Genomic DNA, 25868 nt, shown 5'->3' on the forward strand with positions numbered 1-25868 from the left:
ACCTGGATTGTTATAATACTTTCAGGTTCCTGTCTTTGCCTGTGTTTCCAACAAGACAACTATATTGATGCTTTAAATATAAAATATATGTCGGATCATGTCACTCCTCTAGTGAAACCTTCCAATGACTTAACCCACTAAGAATAAAAAGCTGAATTCATTCCAATAGCTAATGAGGTCCTACACCTACTGGTTTGTAATGTCCCACGGCCCCCAAACTCTTTGATCTAATCTCTTTTGATTCTCCCCATCTTTTAAGCAACTCCAGTGACAATGGCCAAAGTGCAATTTCACGAATCTGTCAGGCATGCCCACCCTTGAGCCTTTGTTTTCCCTCTGCTTGGAAGGCTCTTTTCCCAAATATTCATATCACTTGTTCCCTCAGTCAAATGTTATCTTCTCATTGAGGCCTTCCTTGGCCATCCTATGAAAAATTTTAAACTTCCCATCACATACATCACACATAACCCATTCCCCTTTCTTCAGCACTCCCCACACACATGCAATATATTTCATCTATTATTATTTATCCTGTTTATTGTCTCTTTTTAGAATATAAGCTACGTGAGGGAAGCAACCACCTGTTTCACTCACTGCTCTATCCGGGAATGCAGAGTAGCAGGTGCTCAACGATTGTTCATTTAAATGGATTTGAATTCCAATAGCCATAGAATTAGTATTGGAGGTGAGAGCTACCCCCAGATCAGCTAAGGCAGCATACCCCTAGTTGAAACTGCATTACTTAAAGCACCACCTAATTTTTCTGATCTCTTCTTTAAAAACCCTGACTTACATGACATAGTCCAAGAACTTTTCTTTCCTCTCTTCATCTTTAAAACAGAAATAAAACAAGCTGAAAAGTTGTCAAGGTAGAATATGATATGGCTACGAATATTTTTTGAAAAGTGCCTGGTTATAGCTTTTATTCCCAGAATTTTCAAACAATTCTGCAAACTGTGAGGCTCTTTGATCAAAGATTCAATCAAGGATGTTTTCCCCAAAAATAAAATTTAACGTTAGATATATAAAAGAAAAATTATTGAAGAAAGCCATTCATGACTGTTTTTTTACTTAGGGCTTTGGAAAGGATTTAGGATAAAAGTAATTGTGCAGCTAAAAAAGCTAGAAAACTTATTTTCCCCTACATTTCAGAAAAAATAGGTCTGCACAGGAGGAATATCTTTTTGGTTTCTTTTAAAACAGAGCAGTTTTCACAAACTAAACCAAGTAGAAACTTCCCAGTTAATGTTCCACAGTCAGTTACTATCTTCAATGTATCCCTTTGAGAGTTGGGTTTCCTCTAATTTTGGAAACGTCTCAAGTTAAAAATCGTTTCGAAACGATAAGATATCGCAACCAAGACCCTTCCGACCGTCAAACTTCACAGCTTTTAAAATAAAGATATCATCGGAAGTGTGACACACCTACGACATCGCGACAGGAATTTAATCTCTGGTTATGCAGATCTAACTCTAACCAGAGTGGGTCTACCCTCTGAGGCGGCACAGAGGAACTTCTGCTTCCCCATCGGGTCAGACCCAGAGTGAGAGTGGGGAGTCGCTGCTGGCGAGCGCCCGGAGCAGGCCTCCCTCGGCGGCACACCTCGGCCTCCGCGCCGGAAGCGCCCTCAGGCCCGACGGGAAAGCCCCAGCAGCACCCGCAAGGGTAGGGGACTGCTGGCAACTCCAGCCCAGCCTTGGGTACCACGCGCTCAGGAAGAAGCGGCCCTTTCGCCCTGCAGCATCTCGCGAGATTTCGCAGACTCAGCCCAAGTACTGCGCGCTCAGAAACTAAAAAAAAAAAAAAAAAAAAAAAGCGAGAGAGCTCCGGTAGCTGCTGCTGTGGTGGCAACTGCCAGTGAGCATCCGCTCCCAGCACACGCCGAGGCAGGGCCCTCGCGCCCCTTCGCCTGCCGGGCGGGCTGCAATCCGCAGCTCCGTGGCCTGGACTGCTGGTTCATTTGCGTGCGGTCCGGGGCACGGGTGGAGAAGAAAGCGGTCAGGGGGCCCGCTCCTTTTCCCGCAGAGCGGGGCGGAGGAAGGAGGCGGAGGGTTGGGAGGAAGCCGACGGAAGGGGAGGTAGCGGCGCGGAGACCTTTCCAGTGACGGCCGTGAAGCCACGCGCGGCCGCGCCTGCTCCTTGGTCGCACGGCTTGCGTCCCGCGGGACTGGCTGGAGCAAGCCCTGCGCGGGCCGCTCTCGCGTGGGGCCGCTTAGGAGCCCCAGAGGGCCGGGGAGCCGAGGGACCGTCCGCCGCACAACACTGCTGGACCGCGGTGGGCGGGCTGAGGGGCGGAGGAGCTGCGGGCCCCGCCTTCCGCGTGCTACAGCCGGAGTAGCTGCCGCCGCCGCGGCCCCGCCGAGGCTTTAAACAGCGGGGCCCGCCCCGCGGCCGCTGCACTCACGCACTCGCTCGACTGCCGGCGACTTTCGAGCCCGCCCGGGCTAGCAGCGGCGGCGGCGGCGGCGGGCGGGCGCGAGAGCGGCTCCCTCACCTGGCGTTGAGGCCCCGGCCACCGCCGGCCAGGGGCGTGGAGGGCGCACAGCCGGCTACGCCTGCCTGGCTCTCTGGGTCGGGCGGCGATGGAGCCGGGACCCACGGCGCCCTCCTCCGGCGCTCCAAGGCGGACCGCGGAGGCGCCGCCAGCCGCCGTGCTGTCCGCTGCCGGTGTCGACCTGCCTGGCACGGCCTCGGTGCCGGAGGATGCTGCGGCCACGAGCCGGAGCGGCGGCGCAGTCCGCGGTGAGGGCGCAGCGGCGGCCGGGGATGGTCTGGGAAGACCCCTGGGACCTACACCGAGCCAGAGTCGCTTCCAGGTGGATCTAGTTTCAGAGAATGCCGGGCGGGCCGCGGCCGCGGCGGCCGGGGTGGGAGGCAAGGAGACCACCGCGGACGGAAAGGCCAGCGGCGAGAGCGGGCCGGCCAAGGGCAGCGAGGAAGCCAAGGGCCGCTTCCGCGTGAACTTCGTGGACCCGGCTGCGTCCTCGTCGCCTGACGAGAGCCTGTCGGATGTGGCGGGGGTCGGAGGTGACGGGCCCAACGTGAGCTTCCAGAACGGCGGGGACACGGTGCTGAGCGAGGGTAGCAGCTTGCACTCGGGCGGCGGCGGCAGTGGCGGCGGCAGCGGACACCACCAGCATTACTACTATGACACCCACACCAACACCTACTACCTGCGCACCTTCGGCCACAACACTATGGACGCCGTGCCTAGGATCGATCACTACCGGCATACGGCAGCGCAGCTGGGGGAGAAGCTGCTCCGGCCCAGCCTGGCAGAGCTCCACGACGAGCTGGAAAAGGTGAGTTCGCCCGGCCCTCTCCCTGCAAGCTCTCTCTCCTGCCCTCCCTCTTTCCCTGACCACTGGTCCACGCTGACCGTGGGATGTGACCTCTGGCCCTCTGCGGGTGAGGTGGCGGGAAGGGATGTGCACGACTTGATGGCATCTCTGGATTCAGCTTCAAAGGTGGAATTGTTATTTGCAGCGTATTAGGCTAGTTACGTGACACTGGAAGGCTGCATGTAACATCCGTCCCCATCTAGTTATGTATCTGTTGTACGCTTATTCTCTCACCATGGTTAACAAAAACTACCCTGTCTGAATGACTTTTGTGGTTGTAGGCTTCGGGAAGGGAACGTGCAGGTTTAGGTGAGGACGTCTCTCGGGAAGAGTGGAGAGCACCTACCATCTGTGTTCTTTTTAAAGATTGTATTGTATGGCTTATGTACACCCATTAGAGAATCCCAAGAGTGGGAACGTTGGCGTTTGAAGGAAAATCTTAACAGGGCGTGTTTATGGTAATGAATTATTAAAGCTCAATTCTTGCAAACTTTAATACGCCAAGGATCATAGAAATCTTAAATCTTAGAACGTGCCATTCCTGATGATGGCATAAATTCATTTTTATTTGTAAGGTAAACTTTTCGGAGAGAACTATGTTAAAAAAAATGGGGGAGGGAGGCAGAATCTTTTTAAAAAATTAATTTTTCTATGAAGGATGTTCAGAAAGCAGAAAGCCCTTGTGGAAGTCTTTGCTTAAGCAGCTGTCCTTTGTGAACAGGAAACTATCCCAATAAACTCTGTTGATTTTTGTAATTCTTTCTTTTTTTTTAGTGGCTACATGAGCCTTATTTCTTAAAGTTTAAAATCATTATTTTTGAGATAGCATGCTTTTTAAATAAAATTTTATTGGAAGTATATTCATGCATGAACATACAACATAAATGTATAGTAAAAGTTGTAAACCTACAAAACAAACATGCCTATCTTTATACAGGCTCCCATAGATCACTCCACCACCACCACCACCTTGCATTGTTGTGAAACATTTGAGATAACATGCTTTTGAGATGGGATTGATATTTAACTTTTTTATGGTGGGATTATTTCCTTAAGTCTGTCTTTACAAGTGTATGATGACTACATTGATGGAATATTGTGAATACAAAGAGTTGGTACTGCATAGGTTGAATTAATCATAGTGTAGAAAAGTTTAAATACAGAATGTATGTGATTTCTCTTGGATATGATTATTTGGTCTCATACATTCATTTAATACAATATAGTATTTGTCCCAAAGTTTAATAATGTAGCATTCATTCAGTTTGAAATAATTGCAAAGGTCTCAACCCTTACAGTTTATTGATTGTTTAAAAGCCTGACATCATTTAGCTTTAGATAATACTCCTCTTATTCCACTGTGGTATTTTGTCATCGAAGCAAAAACAAGTTTTAAAACACTTTGCTTTTATTTGTATCCTGTAGTTTCTCTCAAATCTGTTTGTGGATAGATTGTACAAGCCCACAAATCTTTGTAGACTATATATGGAATTGGTTATTTCCCTTTTCATAGAGTATTTTTACTATTGAAAGTTTTATGTAAATGTATTTCAGACTTATTACACCAAACCAAGGTAGTTTAGCAGTAAAGCAGTCCATTTACTCTTAAGTTATAGAAAGACTTTTGAATTGAAGGGTATTATAGTCCTTGAAATTACATGCGTCCTGAGGAAGTTTTTGTTATTTTAAATTAAGTTCTCTAAGTAGCAAAGAATTTCAAGATTTTCTAAACTTTAGGATCAGTAGGGTTTTTTGTTCGTTTGTGTTTTTTTGGTGTTTTTTGTCTTAAAAATACAGAACCACCTGTGTTGTTAGCTGTGTGATATTGAAGAAGTTATCTAACTTCTTATCTTAGCTTCCTTAACTTTCAGGGTCATTATGAAGATTAGAAAAAATTGATAAAGACCAAGCTCAGTACTTGCAAAATACTGATTAGTGTAGTTATTATTTCTCCCTTACATTTGTCCTTTGGAGAATACAGAATTAACTTCTAGGATTTCAATTTTAGATTCTTTTACATCCTATATACTTAGATGAATGTTGCATATAAAATGCTATTTTCAAATTTTCATTGCTGCAACAGGTATTCTAATGAATTCTCACTTGTTTTTTAACCTTGTACCACTGAGATCCTTTATGGCAAATAGTTTCTGTGCTAGGAAGTATGGAAGAACAGAAAATATGCTCTCCTAAAGTTTGTTAGGGAAAAGTACTTCTTTCTGCCTGAATTCCTTTCAGTGCCCAGCAAATAGCCAACTAAAGGGGACTAGTAATATAACTGTGGTGCATCTTGCCGTTATGTAGCCATTCTAGGGCCAGGACTCATGAGTTTTCCATTTCTCAAATATTTGTTGGGGAGAGGGGTGTCTTTTAGGTGCTTGCCACTTGCTGTGGCATTGTGGGATGATCCAAAGATGGGTAAAACATGATTCTGCCTCTGCCTAGACCAAATAACCAAATAGTTGCACAAATATGTAGTTACAAACTTATTTTTTCAGGGTGGTGTAAGAAAAGCTAAAGAATCCTAGTGAGGATATAACAGGACCTAATTTTGATTGGAGTATTGGAGAGGTGTTTTCTAAGAAACCTGTTATTGAGGCTGAGATCTGAAGAATAAGTTGATGATAAGGTGAAAGAATATTCCAGGCCAAAGGGACAGCAGATATGAAAGTAGTCAGGTAAGAAAGATCTTGGTATTTCTGAAGAACTAAAAGGAGTCCAATGTAGATTTCTCATAATTGCAGTGGGAACCTGTTGAAGGGTTTTATGTGAGGGAGTAACCTGATCTGCTTTGTTTTAACATCTGGTGGTTTGGTGAAGAATGAATTGGCAGGGGCAAGAATGGAAGCAGGGAGACTCAAGTTGGTATTGTGCTCTGGATTAGAGATAAGTGGCAGAATAGATTCTATTGGGATGGATTGGATGTTGGAGTGAAAGGGAAGCTGACTCCTAGGTTTTGAACTTCAGCACCTGTATTAGATAGTGGTACTGTTGCCTAAGATGGGAAAGACTGGAGAAAGGTAGATTTGGGGGAAAAGAAAGCATGCTGTTTGAGTAGCTTTTAAGATATTTTATCCAAAGAATCATTTTGAAAAAAAAAAGTTACACACACACACACACACGAAGGGATTATATATATGTATGCATGAAGGGATGGTGTTTATTTTTAAAAAAGATTTATTTATTCCCTCCCACCCTGGCTGTTTTTGCTGTCTGTGTTGTCTTCTCTTCTCATTTTCTCTCCTCTAGGATTCACCAGGATTCAATCCTGGAGACCCCTGATGTGGAGAGAGGCTCCCTGTCAATTGCGCAGCCTCAGTTCTTGGGCTCTGCTGCGTTCCACGTTGACTCTCCCTTTTTCTCTCTTTTGATGCATCATCATCTTGCTGCTAACTCACTTGCGCGGGGCTCTGGCTTACCACATGGGCACTCAGGGAGGCACTTGCATGGGCACTGGCTCACCATGTGGGCACTCAGCATGGGCACTCGCTCACCACATGGCACGCTTTCTCTCCTTTTTCACCAGGAGGCTCCAGGGATGGAACCCAGATCCTCCCATATGGTGGGCAGAAGAGGGGTAAATAAGAGAAGAGAAATAGGATCCGAGTTAAGAATGCTTAGCCACTAGCAAAAGAAACTAAGAAGATGCTGGCTGGTGAGAAATTACCAAGAGAGCAGTGTCAGAGAAGCTGAGAAAAAGTTTTAAAGAAGGTTGGAACTGTTTAAAGCTGATGCCAGGAATTGAATTTTTAGAAAACTTAATGTAAAAAAAATCAAAAGTAGTGATTTCTGCCTCTACAAGAAGAATCAGAAAGTGGAGGGTTAACAAAGAAGTAAGTATTTGATGGACAACTTCAAAATATATAGCAGAAACCATTGATTATCACATTTGGAAAAGTTTAGTGGTGGACAAGCCATAATAATTCCTGCTGGATTTACGGCATTATTGAAACAGATTTTAAAAGGCGGAGTTACCTTCGCAGTTGTCCTTAGGCCAAGGCTTCACAGCCCTTTGCTGGTGGTACGTGAAGTCTTCGTATATGGCCTCTCTTTTCCTCATTATTAATAAAAGGAAGGAGAAGAAAAAAGGAACAGCTACATTGTCTTTTACGTCTCATTGAATTAGTTGGGTTTTCATTTAATTCCTAAAAAATTGGTCTTATATACATTTTACTTATGATAAAATGGGCTCAGAGAAGTTGAAGAAATGCTTAATGCCTCTCATGGAAATTGGTGCAACTGTAATTTGCACTATGGTTTGTGGTTCTAACGTCAGGGCATAGTAACTCCAAGTTCCTAGTTCTTCTCTCTCCCTCTGGTCTATCCCCCAGACCTGCTCTGAGATGGTAGAAATGTTAATGAATGTGGAAGGGGGCACACTGTGGGCATTACTGCCATCACATCTCCTGAGAGTGGAATGAGGAATAGAAAAACTTGTAATTGTGTTATAACTATTGATTAATATGACTGTCTTCTTTGATAGAACCTGATTTCCATATTTAATGAATAGTTAATAAATACTCATTGAATGTGTCAGGGTGGGCATTCCTCCCATTTAACAAGGACTTTAAGTAAACAGACTAAACAAGTATATCTCCTTTAACACTTGGAGCTGCTTCTCTGAATAGGCTGTGTTGATTCCTGGACAAGAAATTCCACATTCACTACGAATCACTTCATTACCTAGCTTGAGTTCTTGAAGAGTGATTTCCAGGAGTAAGTAAAGTTAGGGTCCAGATTAGAAATGAGTTTGCAACAGCCAAATTTGGCTTATTCACAGTTTTGCAAGGGCTTCTACCAGTACAGTCATCTTGCCTGCTGCACCATGCCCTGCTGAAGTCCAGTTTACTGAGAATTCTGTGCATTCCCCAACTATACACCACCTGTCAAGATAGAAGGAAAGATAATTTTTGGAATTTAAAATATAGTAAAACATCCCTAAACGAATCATATTTTTTGTGTGTGTCTACACTCCAATTTTCATTCCTGTGAGAGTGGAATGTAAAAGACCAAAATAGTTTTTCTTGGTTCTTATGTATGAAGTGAGTTTGCTTTCAGTGATTTTTAGTTATATGTTTCATATATGTATTTGGAAAATCTATAGTACTTATAAGATTGGTTTCATGGTGAAGTGAAATGAATGTGAATTCAGTTATTTAACAAATCCTTATTGAGCCCAACAACAGCACTGTTCTAAGTGCTGGGTATGTACAAGTGACAAAACAAAGTCGTGTGGCTTTCATTCTAGTGGTAGATGGCAATAAATCGGTCTGTTATAAGTACTGTGAAGAAAATTAAGCAGAGTAAGATAGACAGACAGTAATGGCTTATGTGGTACTGTTTTGTACAGTTAGGGAAGGCCTCTCTGATATGTGAGCAGATACTTGAAGGACTGAGGGATCATGCTATGTAAATGCCTGGGGAATGAGCACTGTAGGCAGAGAAAGAGCAAACACGAAGACCCGGAGATGGCAATGTGCCTGGCACATCTGATAAATGAGGTCAGCAAGACTAAAGTGGAAGACGAAATGTAATAGGAGAAAACGTCAGAGCAATATTGAGGTTCCAGATAGTATAGGTCCTTGTAGACCTTGATAAAGAGAGGATTAACTCTGAGTGATGCAGGGAACCATTGGAATGTTTTGAGAACAGATTTGATGTAAGTTTTTAAAAATGCACTCTATTGTTTAGAGAATATATGGTAAGAGGCGCAGGTGAAAGCAGGGAGACCAGTTAAGTCTGTTGTGGGGGGTGAGAACTTTAAAAAAAAAAAAAAAGACCAAATACACACACACACAAAGTCTATTGTAGTGGTTCAGTTAAGATAATGATACAATGAGAGGTATTCAAATTCTGGATATGTTTCAAAGGTAGAATTGTTGGGCTTTGCTGATGGTTTGGATGTGGGATTGTGGGAAAAAATTAATGATTATGGCAGGGTTTTTCAAATGTTGAGTTAATATTTATATAGATGGGGGAAGACTGGGAAGAGCAAGTATTGAAGGTGGACTTCTGCAAATTTGTTTTGCAATGGGGGAAATACTTAAAAAATTGCAGCTACTAGATTGGTAAATAATAAAACTTAAGAAAGCAGCTTTCAATTTATAGCATGAAAATGTGCATTTATTCTTCACTAGGAAAAACCATGAAATCCAGTCGTTTTTCAAATAGGGTGCCAAGGGGTGGGGGCCTAGTGGGTTTATTCCATACATTGAATGTAATGGAATCAAAGGCCAGTGAGGAATGGGCAAAACAAAGTTTCCTACCTTTTAATAAAATAGGAAGTTAAATACGTATCAGTGGTTTCTCATTTAAAATATAAACTGTAAAAGCTTTTACCCGCCAGTGGCTTTTTAATGTTTTTGTTTTATTTTACTTTGTTTAGAGGAGGTACCAGAGATTGAGCCCAGGACCTCGTATATGGGAAGCAGGTGCTCAGCCTCTGAACTACATCAGTTCTCCAATCAGAGTTGGTTTTTTCCTTTGTTTTTAGGAGGTACCGGGGATTGAACCCTAGAAGGAGGGTTTGTATGTGGGAAGCAGGTGTTCAACCACTTGAGCTACATCTGCTCTCCCGCCAATAGCTTTTTTATTATTCCATTTTTCATTGAAACCTCTATCAATACTATGCTGTTATGAAAATACTTGAAGCTGATAGAAAACTTGGGGATCCCTAATTGGATAAAGGGGAAAATCTGAAAAGCAAAAATTGCTTAGTGGAAGGTTAATTCTCTGCAGAATCTAATTGTGGCTGATGGATTCAGAAAATTCTTTGCCTTAAATTTTTTTTTTTTTTCTTTTTTATCTAGATTAAGAATTCTAGAAACTGCTTGGATGGTTCTTTGTTGGGTTGGTATGAATTGATTCCTCCCACCATTTGGCTTCTAACAGATTATGTGTGTTATTTTGGAGCTTTTTTGTTTGGGTTAGGCAGACCTGAGTACTACAGAGGGGGAAAATTTGAAGGACCATGATGACCTTGAACAACCAAAAAGCAGGGTAGATGAGAGAAAGGTGAATGATTAAAATGGATTTAGCTATGGTAATTCAAGATTTGGACTAGGGTAATATCTTGGGAAGAATTAGGAAACTCCATATGAGATGACTGGACTGAGGGCTCTAGTGCTGAGTTCACACTAACACTTTTTATGGAATATAGCTTTTTGCCATCTAAGGGCTTTATCAGCTGTGTCCAAAAGAAATATGAACCATTTTTTGATCCATATTTGTAATTAAAAATTTTCAAATAGCCACATTAAAAAAATTAAAAAGGAAACAGGTGAATTTAATTTCAGTGATACATATGAAATTCAATATATTTCAATAATATATAAATAATATGTTTCCCAATCATTATCTCTGATTGGACAATATAAAAAAAATTAGCAATGAAATATTTCACATTCTACCTTAGTTTGCCACAGGGTTGCCAGTGCAAAGTATCAGAAATGGGTTGGCTTTTATAATGGGAAATGAGGGTAAAAGCTTACAGTTCTGAGGCTGTGAAATGTCCACGTTAACGCACCATCAGAGATGCTTTCTCACCCAAGTCAGCTAGTGATAATCCTAGTATCCTGCCACATGGCACTCAGACATATGGCATGCCTCGTTTTCTCAGTCTTGAGCTGCTTTGTGGGCCCAACCCTTCAGGGACCTCTTTCCTTGCCTCTATGCTCTGCTGGTTCCAGACTCAGGGTTCCTCTCTCAGCCTCTCTGAACTTCTCTGTTTTCTGCATTCCTCACACGTGGCATATGGATGTAGCAGTTTCCATTCTGTTCCTCTCTCTCATCATTTATATCAGAACTAGCAAGAGGGTGGAGACACAAACTTGCTTACCTCTCACTGACATAGTCCAATCAAAGGCAATTTAATCAAGTGATCTAAAGTGAATCTAATGCAATCAAAGGGTACCACACCCACAGCAATAGGTTAGTTTAAGAACATAATCTTTTTGGGATTCACCAAATTCAAACAGTCACACATTCTTTTTAAAATTCTTTTGTATTAAGTCTTTGAAATCTGATGTGTATTTTATACTCAAAGCATGTCTCAGTTCATACCAGGCACATTTTAGCTGTTTTGGACAGTGTATATCTCTGTTATTCTGCAGTTTGATTCTAAGGCCCTGTGACTTTAATTTTTTCTCATGGATATTTATGTTCCCTATCAGCTATTTACTTTGTTTAAACAAGTTCATATATCCGATCTGAGGGGGAAAATATCTTTTCTCGAACTGTCATTCTAGGAACAACCCTCTTTCCTCTCTTTCACAGACTGACTTATTGAGAGTATTATTTATTACTGCTGTCTTGACTTCTACACCTTTCACTCCCCACACCACTGTAGTATGACTTCTACCCCATTATTTCACCTAATTAGTTCTTGTTAAGGTCATCTTGTTAAAGTCACCAGTGACCTCTCTCATTACCAATTACAGGAAACATTTTTTTTCCAGCATCGTTCAACCTTCCAGCAGCATTGGATGTTTTTTGAAGTGTTCTTGTAATTTCCTCAGTTTCCATACACCATTCTCTCTTTGTTTTTCTTGTCCCTCTCTGGTTCTTTCAGTTCCATGTCTTTTGCAGTCTCCATCTGTACGCTGGCCATCTTTAAGGCTACCCTGGCTTCTTCCTCTTTCTTCATTCTTTCTTTATTCCATATCACCTGTAGGCTAATGACTCCCACATTTTTGTCTCTTGACTACATCCCTTTTCTGAGTTCTGGGCCTGTAATATCTCCTTGACATTCCTGCTTGATTTCTCAAAGGTACCGCAGACTCACATGCTTATGATTTCTTCCCTTCCCCTCCAAAAACAGAACAGACCAGGCCTTCTTCCAGTGTGTCCTGTGTCTTTGTGAATGGTCCAGTATCCATCATATTGCACAAGTGAGAAACCTGAATCATCCTTGACGCTTTCCCTTACTTACCCCCACATCCACTTCATTACCAAGTTCTTTGTCACCTTTACTTTGTAAAAATGTTCCTAAATATTCTTTTCATCTTCTCTATTACCATTCTGATCCAAGCTACAGCATCTCTTTCTGCAGTTACCTTTTAACTAGGCTCTCTATATTCATTATGCCCTCCTGTGGCAGTTTGAAATTATTTTATGAATCCCAAAAAGAGAAAGATTGTTTGTAATATAATCTGTTCTTTTGGGTATGGTACTCTTTGATTGTAGCACATTCTGCTGAGGGGCCTTTGACTAGATTATTTGATAAGGTTGATTTAGGGCTTTTGATTGGACTGCGTCTGTGAGGTGTGACTCCTGCCATATAAGAGAGAGGATTGCTTAAGCATGGGACCCAAAGAGGCTGGGCCTGTGGAAAGGGAAAGGGTGAGCCTAGATGGGGAGGCTGAAACCTCGTCAGAGGTCTGCAGCCATCTTCCTTCACCATATAGCAATGCTCCAGGATCAGCAGAAACTGACTTAGGTGAGAAAGCATCTTTGATGGTACCTCAGTTTGGACTTTATGGCCTTGGAACTGTAAGCTTTTACCCCAAATTAATCCCCTTTATAAAAGCCAACCCATTTCTGGTACTTTGCATTAGCACTCCTTTGACAACCTAAAACACCTCCCATCACTATTGTTCCCAGAATTATTTTTTTTCCTTTTTTGTGATCAATCCAGATAATTCTTACTTTAGGATTGTATAATTCTAGAATGATATTTTTAAAACAAAACTGATCATATCATCTCTTGACTTAAAATTAGCCGTGTATGGTCTAGCTCTAGAATCCCTCTTCAGTGTTTCTGCTATTCTGTGACACAATACTTCCTTTGGCCACAGGGCCATAGGACCTTTGTATACGATACTGTCTGTGGTGTTCCCAACTTCCTGCCCACAAACACTATTAACTTTTTAATTTTAAGATCTCACCTCAATCTTCATTTTCTCAGGAATGAAGTCCTTCCCCCTACCCTCACTCCTACTCTACATAATTTCCCCCTTTTCCTCTATTTTAGTTTGTAGCCATATATTTACTAATGTGGTTATTTGATCATTGTCTCTCCCTGAGTCTACTCCAAGCTCAATGAGAAGCAGACCATGGCGTTTTTGTTTACCATTGTTTTCCCAGACCTAGCATAGGCTGAAAGCAATTCCTTAATCAATAAATGTTGAATAATAGAACAAACTCTTTATAAATAAATGTACAAAATAGTTTTCTTTTTTAAAATTTTTTATTGTTTTTTTTTGAAGATAGATAGATCACAGAAAAATATATAAGAGGTTCCCATATACCCCACACCCCAAAATAGTCTTAAACTTTTTTTTTTAACATACCTTATATTTGTTATTTAGAATCCCCAAAGGACATTTGCGTATTTGGAGTTTGAGGCTCAGAAGAGCTAAGTGAACTTTTCAAAATCATAGGACCAAGTAACTGGCAGAAGAGGAACTTAGAACAGGCTTTCTGTATTCCAGGTAGTATTCTAATATCCTACAGTTTGGTATTGCACAGATCCTGTTATTTAGGTAATTAACTCTTTTTTCTTTCTTTTTTTAAAAAATAAAGATAATAAAGATTTAAAAAAGTTTCAGTGTATAAATTCATCTGTAGTAGAAAAATCTTCAAAAAATTCAGTATAAGAGTTTCTTATAAGTGGAATCTTATTAAATATTTTTCTCCTGCCTTTATCTATCCCCATCTCCAAAAAACATGACCTAAATTTTTAAATTAAAATTAAGTAAAGTTAAGAATTCAGTTTTTTAGTTGCTCTAGCCACATTTTGGTGTTCAGTATCCTCATACGGCTACCATATTAGCACAGATGTGGAACATTTCCATCACTACAGAGAGAGCTCTTGGATAGTGCTGTCATGAAACTGCTATTTAAAGGGACTTTCCTACCTCTCTCCTTTGGGTCAATAGTTACCACTATTTAAAAATCATTAAACAAGCACATTTTCTTCTAAATTTGCGTGGGATTCTTCCTCAAATAAATGTGTCCGGAACATATTATGTCCTTAATAGGTGTTTTTCAAATCGATGAAAGTGATCCCTATCTGAGATTAGAGATTTGAATCTTTAATTAGAAAGGGCTGTAAAGAATTTCTTATCATCATATAAATTATTAATTTCCAGAGCACCCTTACCTTACCTATCTGCATTTTGTTCAAGTCAGTCTTTGTAGTAGGTGGGTTTTTGAGAATGTCTCGTTTCGCAAGGCTGTGGTTTGCCTAAGGTCACAGAGTTATTATTTGGTGGGGCTTTCTGAAACTAGGTTTTCTGCCTCCCTGTCTTTTTCTTTGGACCAGTGCTTCCCAAACTTCTAAAGCAATCACCTTTGAAAAAAGTTCAGACTCCCCTCCCTACTGCCCTAAGGAATATGTATAATTTTTAAAAGCTTTCCCAGTGATATCCAGAGATTTAGATTTGAGCACGAGTGTTGTAGGCCATGTTGAGAATTGTACACTAAAGTTGTCCCTTTGAAAGCAGTATGGCATATTTTCTTTGATGTGCTGATAATCAATCTTGAAATATATATAGACACATGCTAAATATCAAGTATCTGGCATTACATTTTAGATAATTATACTGAATCAAATAAACAAGGGAAGCAGACTTGGCCCAGTGGTTAGGGCATCCGTCTACCACATGGGAGGTCCATGGTTCAAACCCCGGGCCTCCTTGACCCATGTGGAGCAGTGCTGATGTTCGCAAGGAGTGCCCTGCCACGCAGGGGTGTCCCCGCGCAGGGGAGCCCCATGCGCAAGGAGTGTGCCCCGTAAGGAGAGCCACCCAGCGCGAAAGAAAATGCAGCCTGCCTAAGAATGGTGCCACACACGTGGAGAGCTGACACAACAAGATGACGCAACAACAAGAAACACAGATTCCTGTGCCACTGACAACAACAGAAGTGGACAAAGAACACGCAGCAAATAGACACAGAGAACAGACAACTGGGGCGTGGGGGTGGGGGACAAGGGGAGAGAAATAAATAAATCTTTAAAAAAAAAAAAACAGTTACCATTTACTGAATATCTCCCATGTTTAAGAGGCTCACTGTAGCCTGGGCACAACAACCTTGCAAACCAGGTAGTTTATAGATAGACAAATTCAGGCTAGTAGTAACTTGTCCAGGTCCCACAGCCAATAAGTAGAGCCTGCCTTTAAACCTAGGCACTTTAATGAAATCTCACATGAGAGGTGTTAGGACAACCATGGTGTTGCTTAAGTGTCCTGTTAATATCCCATAGAGAAATCAAACATACAAATACTAACTGCTAAGTTTGAATCTTGATGAATTTACATGAAATAGTTGGGCCTAGGTATTACCTATGTTTTATAGGGCCTAATGTTTTTGGACATAAACACATGAGGCTTTTACTATTTTAGAAGTGAAGATTTGAGATAAATTAAGTCTTGATTTTGTTGGAAGAATTTGCTTCGGAAATTAAGTATGAATTTGATTTTCATTTCTATTAGTTTCCAGTTTGAGTCTCAGAATTTTAGTTTTAAATAAAACTGTTGCAAGAGTTGTGTACTTGAAGTGTATTTCCACAGAAGTATTTTTAGAAATTTTCTGGGGGAGTGGTTGTAGCTTGGTGGTTGAGTGCCTGATTCCCATGTATGAGGTCCTGGGTTCAATACCTTGTACCTCCTAAAAATATAAAAGTTTTCTGGCAAAGCCGGTCAGGGAAAACCTCAATACTGACTTACAAGTTTATATAAATAGTAGATTTGGCATGTAAGCCTATAGGAATTACTATACTGTCCTGTTTCAAACCAAATTATTTCTCAGACTTACATTAGAAGAAAGCTTCAGGCCAAAAATTGAGCAAAACAAAAGGCACACTTGCACTTAGGTCCTGTATAGTTACACTTTACATATATAGTTAGAACAACGTGACTATCTAGTTTCCAGACCCAGGTCATGTGAGAAGGGAAAATAAACACTAGCAGAGGTGGATCCAGAGATAGACAACATCTTGAAGAGAAAGAAGATAAGAAAATCATGAAAAGCAGAAACAAAGTTCTTAGAAAACAGCAGTCTAGAATAGCCTTTTAAAACACAGTGCTGGCACAAAATATTAACAGTTGTCATAGATAGTATCAGTGTTTAAAATCTTAATGCAAAAAACTTAATAAACTTTACATTTTTGGAAAATTTCATTGTCAAATTACCCTAGAATATCAAATTTTAAGAGGCAGGAGATTAACCGTTTTAAAAAATCAACTCTTTAAAAACTTATTCCAAAGGTTTCATTGTAATTTGTTTTTTCACTATATTATAAAAAAAATATATAGAAAATTTGGAAAATAGAGAAAATAAGTTATAGATTTCAAATACTTAGCATTTTTTCAGTTCTATATAAGTTTTTAAACTATAATTTTATATACTGCTTTTCCCACTTAGCATTAAGTGGCTAGTCTTAAGTAAATAATAAAGTTTTCCTGTGTCACCTTTAGAAATCTTCTATTTAACTGAATGTTTGTATGGTACTCCAAAGAACATGTATCATATATAACTTACCATTTTCTCTTTGTAGACTGTTTAGTCCATTTATATCTAATATGATATGGATGCACTTAGGCCTGCCTAGTTTGCAATTTATTTCTCTTTCTGTTTTTGTTATGCTAATCTTCTTTTCTTGCCATCCTTTGTGTTAATGAAATTTTTTTTTTTTTTGTATGCCATTTCAATTCTTCTGTTGGCTTTCTGTGGTCTTTCTAGCTATACCCCTTTGCATTATTTTTTTAGTGGTTCTAGAGATACTGATTTCTTAAGCTAAAATATAGTTATCTTATTACAGAATACTTTTCTTTCCACAGTGCTCTTGTTGTCACAAAGTTATAAACCCAAAAATAAGAGAAGCAAAGAAAAAAATTTCTTTTAATTTACTCATTTATTTCCATTCTTATTTATTTCTTCTTGTAGAACTATGTTGCCAGTAGATACTGTTACCCTTACTTCTAGGACTTCTTATATTGGAAGACTTGTGGTAACACATTCCGTTTTTGTTTATCCAAAGATATCTTTATTTAATTTCATTTTTGAAGGATGGTTTTGCTGAATATAGAAAAGTTTTTTTTTCCTCCCTTCCCTCTCAGCACATTGATTATGCCATTCCAAAGTCTTTTGGCCTCTTTTGTTTCAGGTAGAAATAAGTCACTTTTCATATCATTGGTCATCACATCATATGCTGTTTTTCTTTGTACAATTCTTTTTGAGTTAAGCTTCTTGCATCTGTAAGTTACTGCTTTTCAATACTTTCTTCTGCCATTTCCATTCTGCTATTGAGCTCATGTAGTGAATTTTTCATTTCAGGTTTTGTGTTTCAGCTTTAGAGTTTCTAATTTTTAACTATAGTTTCCATTTCTCTTTTGAGATTTCTTCTCTGTTACTCATTTTCCTTTAAATTTTTAACATATTTATTATAGCTATTAAACTTTTCCTCCTCAATCCTGTATCTGGGCCTTACTTGGATTCATTTTCTAATGACTACTATTTTTTTTCCCTGAATATGGGTTACATTTTCCTTCGTTTTGCCTAGTAACTTATTTTGGCTAAAAACAGGGCATTAAACATAATATATTGTAGTGACTTTAGATTCTTTGGTATTTTGAGGATAGTTGTTTTTTTCTTTGACCTAGACTCAAAATGCAAAATGGGTTTTTCGCTGAACATGGTATGCAGTACTTGAGATCATCACTGTTCTGTTTTTTGGCTTCCCATTGCTGTTTTTGTAGCCTGGCTTTCTGGGAAACTTCCTCTACACCTGTATAATTTTGTGGTTAGAATAAGATTTGGGAGCTTATCCTTTTTTTAGAGATTCCCACTTAATTTCCAATTCCTTTGCTGGCTTTGGGCTCTGTTCTTTGCTATCTCAAGCCAGTAAGGCTTAACTTTCAGCCCTCCAAGCTGCACCTAGTTGGAGAATGGTCTTTTTTAAAAAGCGGCAATGTCAGATGACATTGCAATGACAGGTCCAGGTCATTATATATCCTGCCATAACCTATAGAATTAAGTGGGAGAGTGTATAAACTACAGTGTAAACTGTAATCCATGCTTAATGGCAATGCTCCAGATGTGTTCATCAATTGCAATGAATGTTCCACAGTAATGGAAGAAGTTGTTAATGTGGGCAAGAGTGGGAGGTATGGGGAGTGGGACATATGGGAATCCCTTATATTTTTATGTGTAACATTTTGTGTAATCTTTTAAAAATAGATAAATAAATAAATACAGATAGCAGACTCATGGGTTTCACCCTGTGCAGCAGTAGCTGTTAAGAATATTTCCGTTCTGCTCTTTGTGTTTTGTTTACCTTTTCTCCACTTGCCCTGGGATCTTTTCCATGTATATAGTGTGTAGCTGCCAGCCAGGGATTGAGTTTTTACTCAGAGTTTGAGTCTCACTCCTTTGCAGTTCTCTTGCTGTCATGTCTTCCTCTTTACATTCCCAGGTGCTATTTCTTTCCTAAACCTTTTTCTCTGCTGTGACCTGGGGGGTGGGGGTGGGGAAGCATTGAAGAGCACCTTCAATCCAGAAAGCCACAAATTCACAGTTCTTACCACTTCCATTTGCAGATTTTCATGAATAAAGCATATTGCTTTTACAATGTTTTCCCCATTTATGATTCCACTAGTAATGCATTTCTCTATATTTTTGTCACCTTTTAATTCTCCTCATTTTTAAAATAAAACAAGTTGCAACATAGATTACAGTTACATTACTCATTTTCCTTTAATTTTTTTTGGTTTCCTAGCTGCTAAAACATGCCACCCATTCAATTGACTTAATAGGAATTTATTGGCTCTCAGTTTCAGAGGCTAGACAGCTTACTTTCTCCTGAGGTCAGTACCTTCTGGCTGGCCAGTAGTCTTTGGAGTTCCTTGATTTTTCTGTCACATGGCTGTACACATGGTGGCATTTTCTCTTTTCTATTCTGGGGTCAGTTTACTTCTAGTTTCTGGTTGCTCCTCTTGGCTTCCCTCTCTGTGATCTTTGTATAAGGCCTTCAATAATAAGTTTACCACTTATCCTGGTTCATTTGGACCATACCTCACTGAAGTAACCTCATCAAAAGGTCCTATTTGTAGTGAGTTCACTCTTAAGAATGGATTAAGATTAAGAACATGCTTTTCTGGGCTACACAAAAGCAAGCCACCACATCAATTGATACTGGAAGGTATGAGTGTTTTGGAATTTTAATGTCCTCAAGCAATTAATTTGTTGGCATTAGTAAGATGTGGTATTCAAAGTGATGCTTAAATTATGCCATTTTTGATACAGTCTGTTGTAACTAAGTCTAAAGAATATGATGGGCTAGGTAAAGGACTGAATTCTTTGACTGCAATCAGCAGTTCTGACTTGGTTCATTGTAAAGTCACATGGTCATGTCATCCACTTTTATCTGTGGCACTTGAGGGTTGAGCTTTGCATTACTGCCACTGGATATTAATAAGAGCATTGTTAGCCAGAGTGGATTGGATTCCTGTAAAATGACACATTGTTTGAAAGAATGGTTTGTATTCAAGCATTACACTGAATACACCAATCACAGACAATACAGATAGGAATTGCTGATAGATTTGGGATGATATAATTGGCTAGTACTTAATGAAAAAATTGTGAGTAAATCTGAAACCAGGCTACTTTAGGCATCTAAATTGACATATCTAAATTTACATATACATATTTTTAGTTGTTAAAGTGCCTGTTTCATGATACTAATTTAGCACGTTGGTTTACTTTAGGTATTAAGCAGATGCTATTAAACTATATAGGAATTTTGATCTTCAAAGTATCTATTGATATTTTAGTTCAAAACTTTGTTTTTAGGATTTAGATAGCGTGTTGATGAACTTTAACAGTACTAGGTTTATCTAAATCCATAAATAAGTTGCTTCTAAACAGAGCAGTAAATTCTTGTGTTTAACAGTGTCCTGAAATAAAGATCCCCAACCCTCTGGCTCTCATTTACAATGGTTTAATTTGTTCAAATAAAGCAGTGCCCAGAAATTTTGCTTCTGTTCAGACCATGCAATCTAGCATTAATCCTAACTAGCCTAAAATGCACGTCATTGGCCACTAAGGGAAATGTTGAAGGAAGAAATCTATCGTTTATTACATATATTCTTAGTGCCCAAGACATTCAGAAACATTTTTAGTAGTATCCATTAATCTTCAAAGCTACATTCTTTACAGTATACTTTTTTTGTGTCCTGATGTCTTCTGGATAGTTAATTCTGTATCTTTCAACTTGCATTATGTCTACAATGTCATATTTGTATTTGAAGGCTAGTGTTTTGTTTTATTGTTTCATAGACTATCTTAAGCTCTGCCAATATCATGCTGTAAGAAAAATGTAGTAGAGTCTAAATGAATGATATTTTATGTAGTATTTTATGTATTTGTTCAATAACTAGTTATTTAAATTTATGATATGGGCAGTTGTAATAATAAATTGTTTTTTATAAATTGTGTAGTATAACCAGAAAAGAGTATAAAATATAAATGTATAGCTTATATTATCAAGTGAATACCCATTAAACTACCATCCACATCAAGAAGTACAACATTGCAAGCATACCAGAAGTTCTTTCTACTCTTTTCTGTTTCCCTCACCCCATCTCTGAAGTGTCCATTGTCCTGACTTAATGGAAATCACTTTTGTGGTTCTTGAGTCTTGCTTTGTCGCTCCTCCTCCTCACCGTGTTTTCTCTAACCTTTATGATTCTTAGGGATGACTGTTGTAGTTTTACCTGCTTTAAAACTTATAGAAATAGAATAATTTATTTTTGCCTGGCACCTTTTGCTCAATATTATGGTTATGATTCATTTACACTTAGTGTATTCACAGTTCATTTATATTTATTGATAGTTATCTTCCATTTATGAATATATGACAGTTTGTTTATTTTGCATTTTGGGTGTTTGGTTAGTTTCTAATTTTTGGCAATTTTAAACAATGGTGATATGAACCTTTTTATACATGTATCATGATTCATGTAAGTATTGTATATGTTAGGAATATACCTGGAGTAGGATTGGTATGTTAAAGGATATGCATATTTACAGCTTGAGAAGATAAGAGCCAAGCTTTTTTCTAAAGTTATTTGCCAATTTTTATTCCCATCAACCATGTATGAGAGGAGTTTTTATATTTTACAGAATCATCATATTTTCTCATTTCATCTTCTCAAACATATTTTTTCCCTTCATCTTCTTAATTAATATTGGTTAGGTTAGTATTGTCACCCCAATTTTATAGATGTGGAAACTGAAGGTCAGAAAAGATTAAAAAAAAAACAAACCTTGTAAAAGTCCACATAGCTAGTGAGTGACAGAGCTGGGATTTAAACCAAGATCTGACTTGGGAGCAGACGCTTGGTTTCACTTTGCAATTTCAGAGCATTATTTGGAAGTAGAGATTGCCCATAAAAACTGAATATTCATTTGCTTTGTCTCTGATAAAAATGGCAAGAAAAGTCTATGCTCTGGGAACCCTCCTTTTTATTGCATATTGATGGGGTAGAGGTGGGTATATAGATTACAATAAATGAAGTAAATAGAAATAATTACAAAAGGGGCACTGATAAAGAGAAACTATATGTTGGGTACTGTAGCAATTTGGTATTATTTATGAATTCCAAAAATAGATACTGGATTATGTTTGTGAACCGGTCTGTTCCTCTGGGCATATTAGGTTGTAGTAACTTCAGAGGTTTCACTCTTATTTGATTAAATTATGATTAGGGCTTTGATTGGCATGGATGTGCTGGTAGGCTCAGGGATCAATAGGTTAAAATGGGGAAGTATATGCAAAGGCATAAAGGGAAAAATAGGGGAAGAAGGAGCTGGTACAACTTGGAACATTGATTAAAAGAAGACTTAAGCTTCAGCAGCTAATGAATGAGCATTTTTAATTAGAAAAAGAAAATCCTAGATAACATAGAGACTAAATAATTGGACCAGTTTACCTACCCCCCATCGCAATAGAAATTCTCAAAGTTATATAACTCACATAACTCTCTAGTATGCAGTTTCAAACTTAAACATTTGACATGCCACCCAGATGGATGATGTATGGACACTCGTAACAATTCTTTCTCCTCCTGAGATGGTATAGTACAGTTGTCAGTAACAGTTGTGTAGAGTAGTTTCATAGGCACTGTAGATGCTGGGGGCATTTCTACCAAGTAAAAGATATGAAAGATCGCCTTTGGTGCCATCCAGTACAGCACTTATGTTGTCGTTTTTATGAGAATCATGTTAGAAGCCCTTATTCTCTATAGATTGGGAAGCAGAGGAAGAAAGGAAAGATGAAGTAAGGTGAAGAGCAAAAATATCTTGGGGAATTGGGGAGTTCAAGCAGTACAGTTTCCTAAGTTGGGTGATTTGCTTGTCTTTTGTGCCCTTGTGCAAAATACATACAATAATTTACCTTGGTTCACTATAATACATGGGCTCCTACCATTTAGAAAATTCCCTGCTTTGCTACTTTAATAGCTTCATGGTTTGAGGTAAGTTAGCCTCTCATAAAGCCATTTTCTCATTTGATAAGTGTAGGTAATAATTCTTAACTCTGAATGACATGAAAATCCAGGGAAATAATACATGTAAGCAGTTAGAGTATCTAGCACATAGTACATTTCAGTAAATGGTGGCTATTTTTAAAATAGGTCAGAGGGTCTCACATACTAACCCATAGGTAATGGGAAACTAGAAGCTAGGTGACACATAGTTGTCTATGCTTTTTTAAAAATAAGAAACTCTTAGGTTTCTTGAAGGCAGAAAATAGCCTTTTTTTTTTTCTGTGTATGTTTTACAGTACTACTTAGCACAAAAAAATCTAGTGTATGTAATTATAAGACTGGATTAGATTGGATTCTATATGAGGGTTCTCTCTACCACCAAATATGCAAATCCAAATTATTTCTGAACCTACAAACCAATTCTTATACAGAATTGAATTGGGTTATATTTTCCAAGTGTTGATGTAGTTATAGGAAAAGTAAGGGAATATCCCAGAAACAGATGGAAATAAAGCATATTTAAGTAGGAAGATGGCTTGTTACACTAAATAGGCTTTTTCATCTTGCTTTTCATTTGGCACAGATGTTTATTTGGGATAGAGTTTAGAGCTTAGTTCCTAGAATTGATCATTGTTTTGGTTTGATTTACATATGTGATCTCCCAGATTGTGACCTTTCTTGGAGACTTGCAGTTATCAGAATTTTTTTAACATTTAGATGATGTGGTCTGCCAAAGTAACTTGAAGCTTGGTAACGTGAATAACGGAAACTTTTTTGTATATTTAAAAATGTCTATATCTCCTAACACAGTGACTACCCTGTGCATAGAACCTTCTTCTGAATAAATAATTGTTAAATGAGTGAAAACTTGGTAGCTATGTATCCCACCCCATCCCACCTACACCACCTATTCTGTTTAATTTGAATTGTTTGGTAAATTTTGATATTCCATGTAAAAATGTCACGAATGTGATTGGGATCCAACTTTAATTTCATAGATCAAATGCTTGGTAGCTTTTTTAAAAAAGTGATTTATTTATTTCTCTCCCCTCCCCTCCACCTCGGTTGTCTGTTCTCTGTGTCTGTTTGCTGCGTCTTGTTTCTTTGTTCGCTTCTGTTGTTGTCAGTAGCACGGGAATCTGTGTCTATTTTTGTTGTGTCAGCTCTCCGTGTGTGTGGGCGCCAATCCTGGGCAGGCTGCACTTTCTTTCATGCTGGGCGGCTCTCCTTAAGGGGCGCACTCCTTGTGTGTGGGGCTCCCCTACGCGGGGGACACCCCTACGTGGCACGGCACTCCTTGCGTGCATCAGCACTCCTTGCGCGCATCAGCACTGTGCATGGGCCAGCTCCACACGGGTCAAGGAGGCCTGGGGTTTGAACCACAAACCTCCCATGTGGTAGATGGGCGCCCTAACCACTGGGCCAAGTCCGTTTCCCCTTCCTTTTTAATTTTAAGGTACTGGGGCTAGGAATTGAACCTGGGATCTCGTAAGTGGGAAGGCTGGCGCTCAACCACTAAGCTACACAGGCTCCCTGAATTGGTTTTTTTGTATGTTTGTTTTGTTTTTAGAAGGTACTGGGATTTAAACCCAGGACCACATACATGGAAAGCAGTAACTCAACTACTTGAGCTACATCTGCTTCCCTAGGTAGTTTTTTTGTAGAGTTTTCCTAGTCTTTATTTGGCTGGGTAAGTAGTTGTTTGTTTATTTATTTATTTATTTTGGTAAGGGATTCTTTGACTCATATTTTGCAGCAGCAGAAAAATGATTAATTATTAGATATTTGCCAGTAAATATTTTTCTTTATTGAAAAATTGAAACTATTGTATTTTATCCAAACTTTTTTCCTTTACAGTTTTATTCATCTTCAATAAATAGTGGCTTTATTTTTTTAAAATATATTTTTAATTTATTTTTAAAAGATACATAGATCACACAAAATGTTACATTAAAAAAACATGGGAGATTCCCTTTTACTCTGCTCTCCACCCTCCCATTTTTCCCACATCAACAACTTTTTTCATTAGTGTGGTATATTCATTGCATTTGATGAATACGTTTTGGAGCACTGCTACACAGCATGGATTATAGTTTACATTGTAGTTTACACTCTCTCCCAGTCCATTCAGTGGGTTATGGCAGGATATATAATGTCCTGCAACTGTCCCTACAGTATCATTCAGGACAATTCAAAGTCCCAAAAATGCCATCTTATTATACCTCTTTTCCCCCTCTCCTGCCTTCAGCAACTCCTGTGGCCACTGTCTCCACATCAGTGATATAATTTCTTCCATTGCTAAAGTCACAGTAATTCTATAGTAGAATACCAGTAAGTCCACTCTAGTCCATATTTTATTGCCCAGTCCTGAGGACTCTGGGATGGTGATGCCTACCCCACCTCGTAACTGAGAGGGGGTTTCAATCCCACATAGCTGATGGATGGGACTCTCCTGCTTGCAGTTGTAGACTCTGTTGGTTCCTTGGTGTGGTGGTTGTCCATCCTCACCTCCTTGTTAGCTGACCTGGGTGAGTCCAATGAACTGGAGAGTATGTGTTGCAACTTCGCTGGGGCTCAGGACCCAGATGGCATTATGGACAGCCCAGAGATTCAAGTCTCCTGGACATACACCAAACCCAGCGCCAACTATAGGTTCAATAAAAGGGACAGAAGAAGCATGTGTAGAGAAGTCATATCTGATTACAACTCTATCACGCTCAGGAGCACAAATTCCAAAGTAGGGTCTACTGGCAGGGTATCAAACTCTGGAGCCATCTGTTCTAACCATAGGATGTCTCTGTAGCCCTCAAGAGCACCACTACCTGGACTGGTATCTACTTTGGCTGCCTGTGAGATCCTGCTGAATAGCTTTATATTTTAAGACCAATATCTTATCCCATGTGATGCTGTAAGTTAGTGTATTAATTTAAGAACCACTTTCTAGTTCCATAGGTGGTGCTAAAAGCAATTTTAATCCTCTAAATAAATGGAAATTAACATAAATGCAGAGATTCACAATGGGTCCATAAAACAAGAG

At 39.3% G+C, this 25868-nt stretch overlaps 1 protein-coding gene across 1 annotated transcript in view; it reads left to right on the plus strand.

The window, feature by feature from the left end:
* The first annotated feature begins 1817 nt into the window (after positions 1-1817).
* SLC12A2 (solute carrier family 12 member 2) overlaps positions 1818-25868 on the plus strand; it is a 116918-nt gene continuing 92867 nt past the window's right edge. Inside the window, exon 1 of the mRNA XM_004449515.5 lies at positions 1818-3302. Coding sequence (XP_004449572.1) covers positions 2583-3302 — 720 coding nt within the window. The 5' untranslated portion in view covers positions 1818-2582. The remainder of the gene's footprint in view (positions 3303-25868) is intronic.

This window comes from Dasypus novemcinctus, chromosome 2 (genome assembly GCF_030445035.2).
Source record: "Dasypus novemcinctus isolate mDasNov1 chromosome 2, mDasNov1.1.hap2, whole genome shotgun sequence".
In the NCBI taxonomy this organism is placed as follows: domain Eukaryota; kingdom Metazoa; phylum Chordata; class Mammalia; order Cingulata; family Dasypodidae; genus Dasypus; species Dasypus novemcinctus.